The 14,739-nt window shown below is 41.2% G+C and overlaps 1 protein-coding gene across 5 annotated transcripts in view; it reads right to left on the bottom strand.

Moving 5' to 3' along the window:
* Positions 1-14,739, bottom strand: part of Nr3c2 (nuclear receptor subfamily 3 group C member 2) — a 332,360-nt gene that overhangs the window by 102,093 nt on the left and 215,528 nt on the right. For all 5 annotated transcript variants that reach the window (XM_040734819.1, XM_040734820.1, XM_013118894.3 and 2 more), the window contains one exon: positions 4,593-4,709. In XM_040734819.1, coding sequence (XP_040590753.1) covers positions 4,593-4,709 — 117 coding nt within the window. The remainder of the gene's footprint in view (positions 1-4,592; positions 4,710-14,739) is intronic.

The following is a 14,739-nucleotide window of genomic DNA, read 5'->3' as shown; positions in this document are numbered from 1 at the left end:
CTCCTGGGTAGGCTTGGGGTTGGAGGCATACAGAGGTGCTGCTCCTTTATGAGGCCCCGCTGTTCAGCCAAGCTTCTTGGCACTAGAAAAAAACTTCCCAGAGCTTGGGCAGAGACACAGGCTCCAGGCAGGGCCTGTAGGCACAAGACCTGACTTTCAGGGATCCAAAGGGGGCAGAACCAGCCACCAGAACCATGTGCTAAGCTGAGCTGAGCAGTGGGTAACCTAGCCACTACCTAACTGTTTAAGGTTTGGCTCATGAGGTCAAAGAAACAATGCATATACAAACAAACAAGCCAGATCCAGGTCAAGAAATCCTCTAAATGGATGCAGATACAGTATGCTTGAAAATGTTCTTATATGGTATAGACACTCATAGAAAAATATAAATGGTTTTAAAATAATAGTCTTTAAAGAAAGAGTAAAGTAATATAAAAAGGATAAACCATGTAAGGATGGGAAATGCTCATGCTGTCTGGGTCCTGTATGGTGATTTGTTGACTGAATTTTTTGAACATTGATGAGTGAAGGACAAATACTACTGAGAGATATTAGATTGTGGAAAAAAACTACTGAATTAAACCATCCTATATATTCTAAGGATGTCTTAACCTTAGAATGGAAGTCAGGAAATGTGTTGCATTGGGGAAGAGGTTATGTTCTTATTTCCACAGGACACAGAAAGCTATAGATTTCTTCAAAATTAATAAAAATCAGATTTGACTGGAGGAGACCTCCTGAAAATCTTGGTTGCAGGCAGGAAAGAATAAACCAGAAAAACTCCAAGATAGGTGAATATAGCCTGATCTCTTTACATGGGAACAGCTCTGTGACTGAATGAGACATGATAAATCATGTTGGCTGTAGTCCTCATGACTTATTATCCTTTCATGTGGCATGGATAGAGGTTTATATTATAGTTTATCTATGCAGTCCAAATGAACTTATAAAGTTGACAGATGCCTTTTATCTGCTCAAACACAGACCAGAGAATCATCTTTAATTAATTTATACATACCACACATTCTACACTTGTATTAATGCTACTTTTAAATGTGTATTTTCAGAAAAAAGGACCAGTCGTCAGTGAAGACAAGTAGCCCAGGTGATCCAGCCTCTCAGAATGCCCGAGATACAGTTTCCTCAAAAAATCTACATCCAGAACAACTTCAAAGTTGCTAGGTGAGATGGTCCAGTCTCATTGACTCTCCAGCTACAATCCAGATAAGTTCTGTTCTTTCCCATCACACTGAGACTGGACCACAGCTAGTTCTCCTAGGACTTGACCATTATCTTGATTTCTTCAGTGTCCCCTAAAGATGCCACCTCTCCAGACAACAGGAAGCAGTCTACAGAATACAAAGCCCACATTCACAAGAGGTGGGGTGAGTGGTTTTGGATCATTCAGTGGATTATGGATGGTTATCATCATGGGGGGGGTTTGGCTGCAAGTTGTTATTGGTTGTGGTCAGAGAGGAAACTAAGCAAAGGAGATCAGATTCAGGGGTCTTTTTTGAAAGTATGAAGAAGTGAGGATATAGGAGTGATAGAATAACCAGTTGTCAGGATGACTGAGCAGTGTAAGGCACTGCATTCAGGAATGATGGTATAAACTCATAGATTATAGAATTTATTTTTAAACTAAAAAGCAACTGTGACATCAAATATTTTTATATTGGTATGGATTTTTGTATACTGATACAAATTTAAATTTATTTTTGTTATAACATACTGTATATGTTTCTACTCTTGTTTAAAGCATTGTACCTATGCGACTCATTTAAAAATGTAACATATAGTTTTAGTTCTTTTTTTTTATTTGGTTTTTATGAAACAGAGTTTCTCTGTATTGTTTTGGAGGCTGTCGGTTCAGCCTGGCCTCGAACTCACAGAGATCTGCCTGCCTCTGCCTCCTGAGTGCTGGGATTAAAGGCATGCACCACCACCACCTGGTATAGTTTTAGTTCTTGAAAGCTATTTAGGATAATTAAGAAATGTAGGTTGGAAGTTAGTCATCCCTAACAATCAAACTCATAGCCATGTTAGGTATGTTTTCAAAGTCAAATGGGTTAGATAGATAAGTTGTCTTCAAACCCTTCAGAGACCTACAGAATATGGCATTTAAGATGTTTTAATAACGTAAGGCTTTTCATGACAGTGAGGCATGTCTGTTCCTGGCATCCCCAATCTACTTCAGAAAAGGATGATGGGAATTGAAGGAGTTTGCTTCTATTGTGACAAAGTACACCACTGGGCAAGAAACTTCCCTTGCCTCAACTACTGACACTATCCTATCCATATTGGACAGGCAGTACACAAAAGACGGTGACTGCTGAACTTTGCCAGTACATGGTAGGACAGTCCTTCAAAAATTCCTGCTTCACAGAAACGTCTATCATACATTCTAGGTCTGTAGCCAGAAGCTGGATGCCCCAACGTTGCAGAAGAACCCAGGGTGACTGTCCAGGCAGCCAGCTTTTCCTGTCATTTCTATAGATTTGGAAGCTGTTGGCTCTGCACTTCCTGTTTATTCAGGTAGTATTTTTATCCTTCTTGAGTCTCTGGTAGAGTTGAAGACTAAATAGTTATACAGTTTCCCCTGTTACGAAATTCAGAACAGAAACTCACAAAAGAGGTATAAAGTGTATAAGGTTGAGAGACATAAAAGCTTAAGTTGTTTACCTAAGGAAATGTTTTAAGGTTTAAAATGATATTTGTAGGATGGTAATACATGTTATGGTAGAAATCGAATTAAGTAAAAAACTTTGGTTTCACCAAGATAGGACAGATTTTCTCAGAATTTACAAAATACAAATGGACTGGACATTGTGAATATAATTTTTTGCAGTATTTTTTTCAGGTTAGTATTTTCAAATGTAGGATTTATTAAAGTTGTAACTGAAGATTCATTTAAAAGATTTTCTTGTATGAAAACAGTCTAAGGTAGATATGGAAATGTCTAGACTTTAAATATTATTTCAATAACAAGTTTGTTTCCTAGTTATTTATCTATCTTTAAAATATACTATATAATTACAAAGTATAATTAGTAATGATAACAAAAATTACCACAACACAATAGAACCGTGGACCCAGAGCCCCACAGACACAAGGAAGTAATAATTTGTCTACGTATTTAAAGGAAAGAGATTGTAGTAGCAGTAATATTGGGAGGGGGATTGAAAGTAATTTTTCCTTATCCTCCACAGAAAAGTAGACAAAACTTTGATACCTGTTGCTAAATGAATGTAATTCTTACCTGATAATTTTTCTTATTGTACATAGTTTTACTATGTTAGAGATAAAACCTTTCCCTTTTACTTAGACAAAAGGGGGACTGTTGCAGAATATTTTTTATTACATTGTGTGAAAATGTGTCACTATTTTATTTTGACTGGTTTCATAAAGAGGTGAATGTCTAATAGCTAGGCAGGGGAGGTTAGGTGGGACTTCCGGGAAGAGAAAGGAATTTCAGATGAATCTAGGCATGCAAAAGATAACAGTGAGATATAAGAGAGGTAAAACGCCACATGGCATATCATTAGAAACAGGTTTATTTAAGTTATAAGAGCTAAAAGCCAAACTTCCAGGATTAATAATAGTCTTGATGTCATTATTTGGAGGCTGGAGGTTCACCCACTCCATTGTTCAACAGGCAGAAGGTAAGGCTGCTAGGCACAGGCTAGGGGTAGCGTATCTGAGGTTACAAGGCTAGGAGGGGCAGAACAGAGGTTTCTGTCCTCATCATAGGTGCCATTGTTTCTGAGCTCTTGATAAGGCCCTCTGACATGCTCTCATCTTCACCATCTTTCCTAGCCAACATCATCTTCCTTTGACTCCTAAGAGATTCTCTGTCACATAGGCAGCCATGTCACACTAGTCAGGAGCAAATCCATTCACCAAGACAAAAGGAGAATGAAGTTGTACTTTATTATATTTTTCTAATATTTTATTTCTTTTAGATATGTAACAGGCACACAACACAGGGTTCAAATGTAACTTAAAATTCTAAGGCTCATGGAACTGTTGTATGTTGTTTTTCTAAAATAGATATAAAATCCATGGTATGGAATACCCTACTTTGCAATGTTAATTTGTTTTTGCTGAACATCATTGTGGAGATAAGTCTGTATTCATGCATAGAAACCTAACTTGGTTTTATTAATGTTGTAAAAGTGTTGGTTCTAAGTTCTTAATTCTTTCTACTTCTTTTAGTGAGCTACTACTACTTTACAGTGTTTTTTTTTTTCTTACATGTGTTACTCTTGGCATTAAGAATACATTCCTATATGTCACATGCTATCATCAAAAGATACAGAGATGACAATCGTAGAGATGACAAGTGTAATTCATAATTTTATGCACAAAGGCAATATTTTTTGTTTGGGTTTTGGCTAACGATCCAGTTCTTGAAACTTAGCAAACTACAGCCATCTCCTTTTAATTCCAGCCAGGAAATACTTCCCTGCGAAAACAGAACTTTGTTTTGTGGATCTTTAGACATTTTGCTTCACATTACCCCTCCCCCCACCTTTGCTTCTGGCAGAATGAGGAGTCCACAGCGCACACCACACTAAGCCCACAACACTTACCTCCCAAATTCATACCAGCTTGAAGACATTTCTGGAGTCTGCAGGCAGGACAGTTCTTTCGCCGAATCTTATCAATGATGCAGTCATTCCTTCCAGCACATAAATAGTTGTGTTGCCCTGATTTAATAATAAAAAAAAAGTGTGTTAAGACAACAACTACCAGACTAGAACAGAACACTAGCAAGTATAATCAGAATAGGGCTCTTTCTCCTTTCCTACTTGGACATTTCTTCTTCAACACAGTGGGGGCAAACAGGTTTACAGATAACAGAGGCAAGAGACTGGCGACTTACCGCCGCTAGGCCTTCCCTGTGCTGACGCTGTAGGGCTCACAGATTGTTACATAGGAAGAAGAGCCATGCCCTCCCGCTATTTGATTTGTTAATGGCTGCGTGTGATATGTATTTCCATCACACATGATAAGCAAGGATTGCAGCTTAACGTTCCAAGCCCATTTTGCTGACAGGTCTTACGTGCCCTTGTCAGGCCAGAGTTATCTGAAAGGAGGGAATCTCAGTTGAGAAAATGCCTCCATAAGATCCGGCTGTGAGTCATTTTCTTCATTAGTGATTGATGGAGGCGGTTCCAGCCTGTTGTGGGCAGTGCCATCCCTGGGCTGGTGATTCTGGGGTCTGTAAGCAGGCTGAGCAAGCCATGGGCAGCAAGCCAGTGAGCAGCACCCTCCATGGCCTCTGCATCAGCTCCTGCCTCCTGGATCCTGCCCTGTTGAGTTCCTGTCCTGACTTCCTTCAGGGATGAACAGTGGTATGGGAGTGTAAATAACCCTTTCCTCCCCCAAGTAGCTTTTTGGCCACAGCGTATCTCTGCAGAAACAGAAAGCCTGACCAGATTCTAGAGGAATCCTGAAGAGATGTCTCACTGGAGACTAGGCTAACCAACTAGAAAAATGAACTGCCTTCAATTACAATGGGAAGATGGCAGGGACTAGGTGCTTGTGGGGAGTTACCCCATCTCAGTCTTGGGCAGGTCAGATGCTTCCAAGTAAAGGTGTTGGCAGGTAGACATCCAGGTATGGAGTGAGAAGAAGTCTGGGCCTGGCATGCTGTCAGCTCAGGCTGTTGTATAAGTCATGAGGCAGAGTGAGATTGTGCCGTAGGTGAGCACAGACTACAGAGAGGTCTGGGGGCAACTCATGAACACAAGTGAATACAGTGTCTCACTGATTGCTCTCACACAGTGGACAGGTAGGTTAGGTTAGACTCCTTTCTTCAGCTCAGCACTATCATGTCCCCTTGACTGATAATTTCTAATCATGGTAAGTATCCAACACAAATAACGTGCATCTCTTAATACAGTGAATCACTTAAAACGATACTGGAGCGGTAGGACACGCCTACTGCACATGCCAGGCAATTGTCACTACTCCAGAGGGAGAAACAGAAGCTAGAATCAGCAGCGATGAAATGCAGAATCAAAGGGAAATTCAAAAGGCCTGGTGGTGCGGGTCTCCCTCGAGGCCAGAGGGCTGTCTAAAGAGCAGCTGGCAATATAATTTGCTGGTGGTCTGACAGCACGTGGAAAATGCTCTTTGGAAATAATAAACGATGGAACTTTGGATAAAGCGCACTTGCTTTATTAGGCAGAATTTCCATTGGCAACTGGCACTCTGTGCCTTTCAGGTCGTACGAGAGTGAACGCCCAGCCACAGGTCCATCTGTAACTCACGACGAATTGAGTCAACTTTAAAGTCTAAAGAAATAATGAAGTGTAATTTTGATTTATTTCCATTCACCAGGGACTTGCGGCTACAAGATGTTTGCATACGGCATTGGTCTCATGGGGTGCAAATTTCTTTTCATTTCTGTAGATTGGTGATAAATGTAAACAACCCTCATTGGTATATACGAATAAGCCAGAAATGGTCTCCATCTTCCGTGCGCACGGAAGGCATCCTCTGGTTGTTCTTTTGAGGATGAATGGCTTTCAAAGGCCAGGATGAATTGATGATCAGCATCCTTTAAAGATGCAGGATCCTATGACAACTGCAGAATGGTTTCCTTCCAGGGCTGTGTTCCCTCTGTCACACAGAACAGGAGAATTGCGGGATTCTTCTGCAGGCATCTTATAACAGATGCCAGACAATTCTGTTACATACTTTCTAGTTGTGCAAACATTAAAGAGCAGTACATTTTTATTATAATTTAAAAAATGTATGTGGGTTTTGCCTGCATATCTACTTGTGCTCCATGCAGATCCACGGTACCTGGGGAGGTCAGAGGACAGTATTAGATCTTTTGTAACTGGAATTACAGCTGTGTGTGAACTATCTGGTGGTTGTTGGGAATGGGCCTGGGTTCTTGGGAAGACCACCCGGTGCTCTTAACCACTAAGCCATCTCTTTAGTTCTAACACTGAAAATCCGAATTGTACTCACACAAATGTGTGGTTTGTGTCTCATCCCTTAGTCGCCAAACAAGAACAGGCTAAAATTGAGAATGCAGCTGGATGATTTCAAGCCCATTAATTTCCCTTCTGAAAGCCTGTGCTCTCTTAGCGCTAAGGTAGCTAGCTAATCCTGAAGAAGTCATGTCGTAGGCTATGTGCAATAAATAATTTTGACAGAAATACTAAGACTGGCAGACAATCAGAATCCTGAGAAGACGGTGGTGGCCAGGAATGACAGCTAAGGGACTCAGCAGTCACTAAGCAGGTCCTGGGACGCTATTGCGATTCCTGCTTCCAGGACGTCGGGTCCTGATCCATGCTTCAGAAAGATAAATCTTAAGATCATGTGACAGGGTAGTAGAGTGGAAATAGTGGCCACTGTTTGAGGTCCCCATAAAAGTCCAGAGATCCCATATGAAAATAAGTAGCTGTGTACTAGTCGGCATACAGAGAGCCAGGGGAGTAATTCTGGCTTAAAAAAAGAAACCTCAATGGCTAAGGAAAAAAAGTTTGATTTTTTTTTTATTCAGTTGCATATCAATTATGAGGGTAATTCTACATTTGAGCAATGACATAACAGCTTAAAGCAGCTTAGGCCTCCTGCACATACTTATAAACTTTTCAGCAAAGCATTGGGCTAAAAAAAAATTTACAGATACCTAGGAGTGACCAAATGCAGGGAGACACTGGAGGAAAATTACTACCGAAAAGAGAAACCCTCTAGGCGAGGTCCTGTGGAGGACTACCCCCACCCCCAGCCATATGATCCCCCTAGTACAAGATGGCTAGAAACGACAAAACCAAGGGGGGTGGGGAGGCCTTAATGTTAAAGAGAAAAGACAGGCTTTGAGACTGTGGTAAAAGATGGAGATACGGGACGGCAGGGTACATGAAAGGTAGGTGAGAGACCCCAGAAATGATCACGACGCATCAACTCGGTGTAAAGCACAGCTGAAGCCTGAACTAGGCGAGCAGGAAGCTCCGTAGCTGCCCGCCAAAGAGGAACAGTGCTCAAATCCCACAAAACTAGGAGACACAAAGCCTTCTGGCTTTCCTTTGAAACGCCAAAGGTTCATGCCCTGCAAAGAGATACTGTACCCCACACTTGGGGCAGAATAGATTCCCCCAAAGTGAAAAGCAAACAAAACAAAGTAACTACAGGTTCAAGGTGATTGCCAGTGATTTAATTGACAACTAGATTAAAATTCATCTTTCAGGAAAACAGAAAACATAGCAAAGTACAGACTCTTCAGAATAAGCAGGCTATGATAACAATGTATAACAATATATGAACAGAAAAATATGAGCCACCATAAACAGGAAAGAACCGTCAGCGAAAGGCCTTCGTAAAGGACCTACAGGCTGGAATTAGAAGCACCTGCGAGTTAGGATGTGATAAAAAAAAAAGGATGACTACAGGGGAAAAGAAATGAGAGCCAATGATGCAGAGCCAGCAAGCAGCACAGACAGACACACAGGCGAAACGGGTGGAAACGGAAGTGACATGTGCAGCAGTTAAGTTACCGCGAAGAATTATCAGGAGACTGGCGTTCAGCAAGAATGCATCAATGAGACGAAATAAATACAGGCAGAAACTGTTCAAAAGCACAAGGAGGAAATAATTTAAAATGAGCGAACGAAACATCAGTAGTGTGTGGACTGCTGGCCCAAATTATTTAATTCATGTGTAGAGTCCCAGAACCAAGGAAAGGATGGATCAGGAATATGTGAAGATATCCTAATTTAATTTTTTAATGTCAAAAGATAAACAGAAACAAAGTAACTGAGGCATGGCACAGTCAAATGTCTGGAGTACGAATATAAAGACAAAACTCATAAATGCAGTTGGATATGGTGGGGAAACTACCTCGCACAGGAGGAACAAGGCTGAGTAGTAACTATTTTCGACAGCTGCTGGGAGAGGAGAGTTAGTTTTCTTTAAGATGTGGCCCCTGGGAAGTTGACCACGCTGCAGTGAATGGCCACATTCCCAAGGTATATAGCCAGCACCAACGGTCTGTGTTTTTTAATGAAGACACAAAGTTGAGTCGTAGGAGATGGGCAGAGGGTAGACGTGGGGGGGGGATAGTTGAAGGTGGGTGGTTAATATAATCAAACTACAATGTAAGAGATTCTCAAAGAACTAACTAAAAATGTGTTTTACAAACACCTGAGGCCAAAAAGATGCTGTGCTGAGACAATTGTCAATCTTGAGTTTTAAAAGTAGTTATCCAAATCAAGGAGAAATGAAGATTTTCCCCCCTTTGGATAAATGAGAGCTAAGAATATTTGTCAGTGGCACAATTGTGTTGTAGGAAATAAAAAACAAAGCTCTTCATGCTTAAGAAAACTAATGCCAAATGGAAATTTGGGCACACAGAAAAAAATTAGAGTTGAAAATAGTAAGTACATGGGAAGATTTTATAAAAATAATAAAAACACATTGTGAGATTTTCAAAATACACATATACAAAATACCTGTCAAGACAGTTCTAAGAATAACCTATAAAATGGGGTATAAAAATCCACTACTGTAAGTTTTGGGTGTTATTTTTGAATATATAGATGGATTGTAGGTAGTCTAAGGTAATTAGGATATATGTATATACTGTATATAGTTGTACACACAGATATAAATGTGTGTGCACATACATATATTACCTTTAGCAGTGGTTCTCAATCTTTGTTGTCTGTTATATACACATCACCTAAGAACTTATCAGGACTTTATATTCACTGTCCTTTTTTCAAAGTTCTGAGATGGGGTATTGAAACCTGTGTTTCACATAACCATAAATTTGATGCCCACTGAGCAATATACCATACCACACCATAAAAACAATAAGGAATGCAGTTTAAGAGACAGTTGAGAGAATACTGGAATAAATCAATCCAAAAAGAGAAATAAAAGGAAAAAAAGGTAAACAATCAGCATGGGAAGCAAAAAACCAAAAAACCAAAAAACAAAAAAAGTAAAGGATATAATCCAAGCATAAATTTCATTAAATGTAAATGCTCTAAATATTTGATAGTCAAAGTTGGTGGACTAGTTTAAAAGCAAGATGCAATATGTGCTAAGGTGTATTCTAAACATAAAAATACTGAGAGATTATAGATTAAAGGTAGAAAAATAGATCTACAATGTAAATAGTAAGAGTAAGAATGCTGATATGACTATATTAAAATCAGACAAAGAAGATATTAAAACAGAGTATTGCTAGAGAGATGTAATATAATTTTATGCTGACCAAACTGGAATTATAACAACCCCAAATAGACACATAATAACAGAATATTATGTATACACACACACACACACACACACACACACACACACACACACACACACACAGTCAATATAAAAACTATCAGCACCCAGGAAAGCAGCTACTGTCTAGACAGTCAGGAGTATTTACCGGAGTTGAACACTATTATTTAAAAACTTTCATTCATCCCCATCTGAGTGGCCCAACTGCACAATATACATATTTTGTCTCAAGCACATGTAGGAAATTCTGACATAGAATTGTGAAAGGACTGAATTTATGCACACAATGTAAAGGCACTCATAACCAAAACATACACTCAAAAAATAAGAGTTCCATATGATTGAAAATAAAATAAAACACATGATAAACAACTGAATTTTTTTTGTATTTACGAGACAGGGGTTCTCTGTATTGTTTTGGAGGCTGTTGGTCCAGCCTGGCCTCGAACTCACAAAGATCTGCCTGCCTCTGCCTCCTGAGTGCTGGGATTAAAGGCGTGCGCCACGACCGCCCGGCTCCGGCTTGAATATTTTAAATTCAGTAACAGTGAATGTTCAACAAACACTTGAATCCAACTAAAGCCGCACTTAGTAAGAATACTTTTAGCTGCATATTCTTATATTAGAAAGGTATAAAATTAAAGATCTAAGACTCTACCTGTAGAAACTAGAAGAAAAGAGAAACTGAACCCCAAATTAAAAATTCATGAGATAATAGAGGACAAGAAGAGACAAACAACCCAGGAAAATCCAAACCAGTTGTTTCTGCATTGATTCATGTTAGGCCACTGCAGGAGCTAGAAATGGATGATTTCTTCTCTCTCCAGACATCACAGAGCAGCTTGCGAGCCCCAAGGTGAGAGTGCAGATTCTGACTCAGGAAATCTAGCTCAGTCCTTGTTCAGGGCCAGTGCACTGGTCCTGTCCTGTCCCGTCCCAAGGGGGCCTGATGACATGAAGAGCCAGAGGCTCACAGGGTGGTGTGGGGACAGTGAGGGAAGGGGAGGCATGGAATACAGTCTCTGGAATGGAAGTTCTCGTGGAAGCGGCCAACATTTCAGCTTAATGATTTTTTTCCGAATTAATTTTTATAAAGTCGAGGGCTATTTACACAGTGAGGGTTTTTTTGTTTGTTTTAATTTTTAAAATTTTGTTGAGTATTACTAAGAGTAACCAGTGGGTAAAATTCACTCCTTTGTTGAGGGAGACCTAAAAGTCAGTATGTTATTTCAATAAATACTGAAACCCAGGATTTCCAATGAAGTTTGAAATCCTACTTGTTTCATCAGTACCAATACACTAATATACCTGCATACTCAAGAATTTCTACAATTACAAGGCAAACAATTTAAAAGTTTACAGGGGCATGCAAATGTCCTGTAGCTTTCTAATTATCATTAGGCTAATGTGTGCATACAGCACATGGGACTTGCAAGTTTATGCAGTGTGCTGTGTAGACGCAGACCCATAGTAAAGCATGCTCACTCAAGACTCCTAAGTATCTGGCTTACAAAGGACCCACAGATACGAACATGTTTTTGCTCCATTCCCGTCATGCTACCATGAGCTCCCCCTCCATACTGTGTCCAATAATGAAATGAGCTCTGAGGAAGTATGGAGGTTCATCCTAGCATTTGGGAGGTAAAGACAAAGAGAGCAGAAATCCAAAGACAGTTTCCTCTTTATGGCAAGTCTAGGTCAGCCTAGAGAATAGGAAACTTTGCTTAAAGTTCTTTGTTTGTTTAAAGGAAGGACAGAGGAGGGAGGGAGAAGGGAGGAAGGAGGGAGGGAGGAGGGAGGGAAAGAGAGAAGTGAAGAAGGAAGGGAGGAAAGAGAGAGGAAAGAGGGAAGGAAGGGAAGAAGGAAGAAGGAAGGAGGAGGGAAAGAGGGAGGAAGGAGAGGAGTTCTGTGGATTTTCCATACAGTCAGTGAGGCAGGAGTAGCTTTCTGTGGCTGAGTGTTAACGGCAACTGCTGGTCTCCCAGGAGAACCTGCGCAGTGTGTGCTGCCCCAGGCTGTGGTAGCGTTTGGGAGGAAAGGCAGGCAGTCGGAGTTCCAGAGGCTTCCAAGGTGAGAGGCAATCTGGATGGAACACCAAGGTGCTGACATCAGCAATCGTGGCCGAGAGAAATTCAAAGGCTGACTGGAAAACCAGCACTCGAGCTTGCTCAAAAAAGAAATCAAAGAAATCACACAGCTGAGTTCAAAAACAACAAGTGCAAGCCTTTGTTATTTCTGTATTGCTTCAAACTATAACATTGCTTTTAACTGTAGGGTAATTTGGGAAATGTTTAAAGTGTAAACATTGTTTCAAAAATTCCCGAAAGCAACAAAAGTTATCTTTGGCATTTTTTAAAAATACAAAAATACAAAATCCTGACCTGGTGCCAAATGAGAAAGGCAGATCCAGGGACCTGAGGGTCTTAGAGACTTGATAACACAAAAACAGAGAAGGCAGAAGATGGAAGGCTATGAGGAGAGCAGGAAGAAAACGGCTTAGCTGGAGCCTGTGGACTCAGAGGCTGATTCAGCCCCAGAGGAACTGAAAGCCACATTCAGGGTGCTTTACACTCAGAGTTCTGGCCCCCAAACTATAAAATGGAGACACCGGTGCCAAGCTGGTAACCTGTGGTATGGATTCAAACAAAAATGCATAAAAAAGAAGCACAAAATCTGGCCTGAAGTAAAGAGTGAAAAAAAATGAAAAATTAAACTAATTAAATAATATTAGTAGTGTTGCCACTTATTACTTTGGTTAGTTCATTCCCCTCCCCCCAAGTGAGAAAACAGAAATGACAGTCCACTCTTAATTAGAAGTGAGCAGGACACTCGCTGTAGGGCAGAGAATCACAATGACCTTAGGTGAAAAGGTCCCGCTTGACACAAACACTACTCATTTCTGATCCCATCTTCAAGATTTAGTTTCTTCCAAAAGCCAACAAGGAAGTAAGAGAGTTAGACTATATCCTAAAAGTAAACAGAAGACAAAAGTCAAACCCTCCCACCTGTCCGAAGCTCAGCTAAGAACGGGATGAGGGCCCAGGGCCTGGAGGCGTCTAGAGAGGAATGACTTCCTCATTGTTGTTATTGAGCATCAACTGTCCATGAGCTGACATTACTCAGTGCCTTTTAAAGTTAGAGAGTATGCGAGGTCACATGCTGAGTCCCTTGTGGTCACACAAACCAGTGGAGCAAAGGTGAGGAGAGCAGGTATTCACAGATGGCTCCAGGAGGAGGTTCTGGGATTCAAAACCCATCTGCAGCCTTGATTCAACGCCAGTCAACAAGTGTGTGTGTGTGTGTGTGTGTGTGTGCTCACAAGAAATATGCATAATACATGCTCTAGGGACCCAACCCAAGGGTCTCCTGTCATCCAGACACGCTCTCTACCAGTGAGCCAAACCCCCAGCCCAAGGATTTTCAAGGCAGGGTTGAAGGAGTCAAAATGCTGCCTATCCATCACCCCCAAGACTTTACATTCTGGAGGGTCAGGAGTTCGGAGATGTCGAAAGGAGTCAGTCATAAGGCATTGATATCATGTGACTTTATAGAGATGGCCATATGAGGGTGGAGAGGGAGGCCTTTATGAAGGGGACCAGTCAGGAAGGGGTAGGGTACCAGTGTGACCATGATTGTAAAGTACAATGGATGGCATATATGAAAATGTCACAATGGAATCTGCTATGCATACGTTAATTTAAAAAAGGAAGGAAAACACCCGAGCCCTAGAAAATGTTTAGAAGGGGAAGCATGGGGAGAACAGGTGAGCAGCACAACTCAAACAAAGAATTTGTTCAAAGGGAGGTGGGGGACATCTTTAAGTGCCTGGAGGCAACTGCTCAGGCAGGCTGGCCGGCAGGAGCACGGAGCAGCAATCTGCTTGTGCGGAGGTAACTGGATGACCAGAGCCTGACAAGCTCTAGGGGTAAGTCTCTTTCTGTGGTAGGACCCACCAGGCTGGGTCCACAGCTCACACATTCCCCGGGAGGTGGTAAAACCTTCCAAAGGCGGAGCCTAGTGAGAGGAAGCTAGGTCACTGAGGACTGAATTTGGAGTGGGATATTGGAATCCCAGTCTCTTTCCTCCTCCTCATCTCATGTTCCCTACCTCGCTTTCCAACCATGCCTTTCTCCTTTGCCACGGGCCCCACAGGTTGACATCACTCAAAACCTGAGTCCAAAGCTGAGCTTTCCTCCCCTACACGGATTTATCTCTGGTATCTCATCACAGTAACAGAGACCGGTCAACATTCCCCTGGATCTCAGACTCACACGTGCAACAGTTTCCTCAGTGTCTTCAAAGCTAACCCCACTCTGCTCACAAACCAATATAACGTCCCTATCTGTCTGGAAGACCTCCTCAAACTTTTGAATTCTCTTTACAGTTCTTTACAATTGTAAAGCTACAGTTATGGGACCCTCAGAACCATCATTGCCTCATACGATCCCTCATCTGTACCATTTCTATCTTTGA

The sequence above is a fragment of the Mesocricetus auratus genome, unplaced genomic scaffold (genome assembly GCF_017639785.1).
Source record: "Mesocricetus auratus isolate SY011 unplaced genomic scaffold, BCM_Maur_2.0 Super-Scaffold_100041, whole genome shotgun sequence".
NCBI classification, from domain to species: Eukaryota; Metazoa; Chordata; class Mammalia; order Rodentia; family Cricetidae; genus Mesocricetus; species Mesocricetus auratus.
Note: the sequence above shows the minus strand (reverse complement) of the source record. Positions and strands in the feature narration are given on the sequence as shown.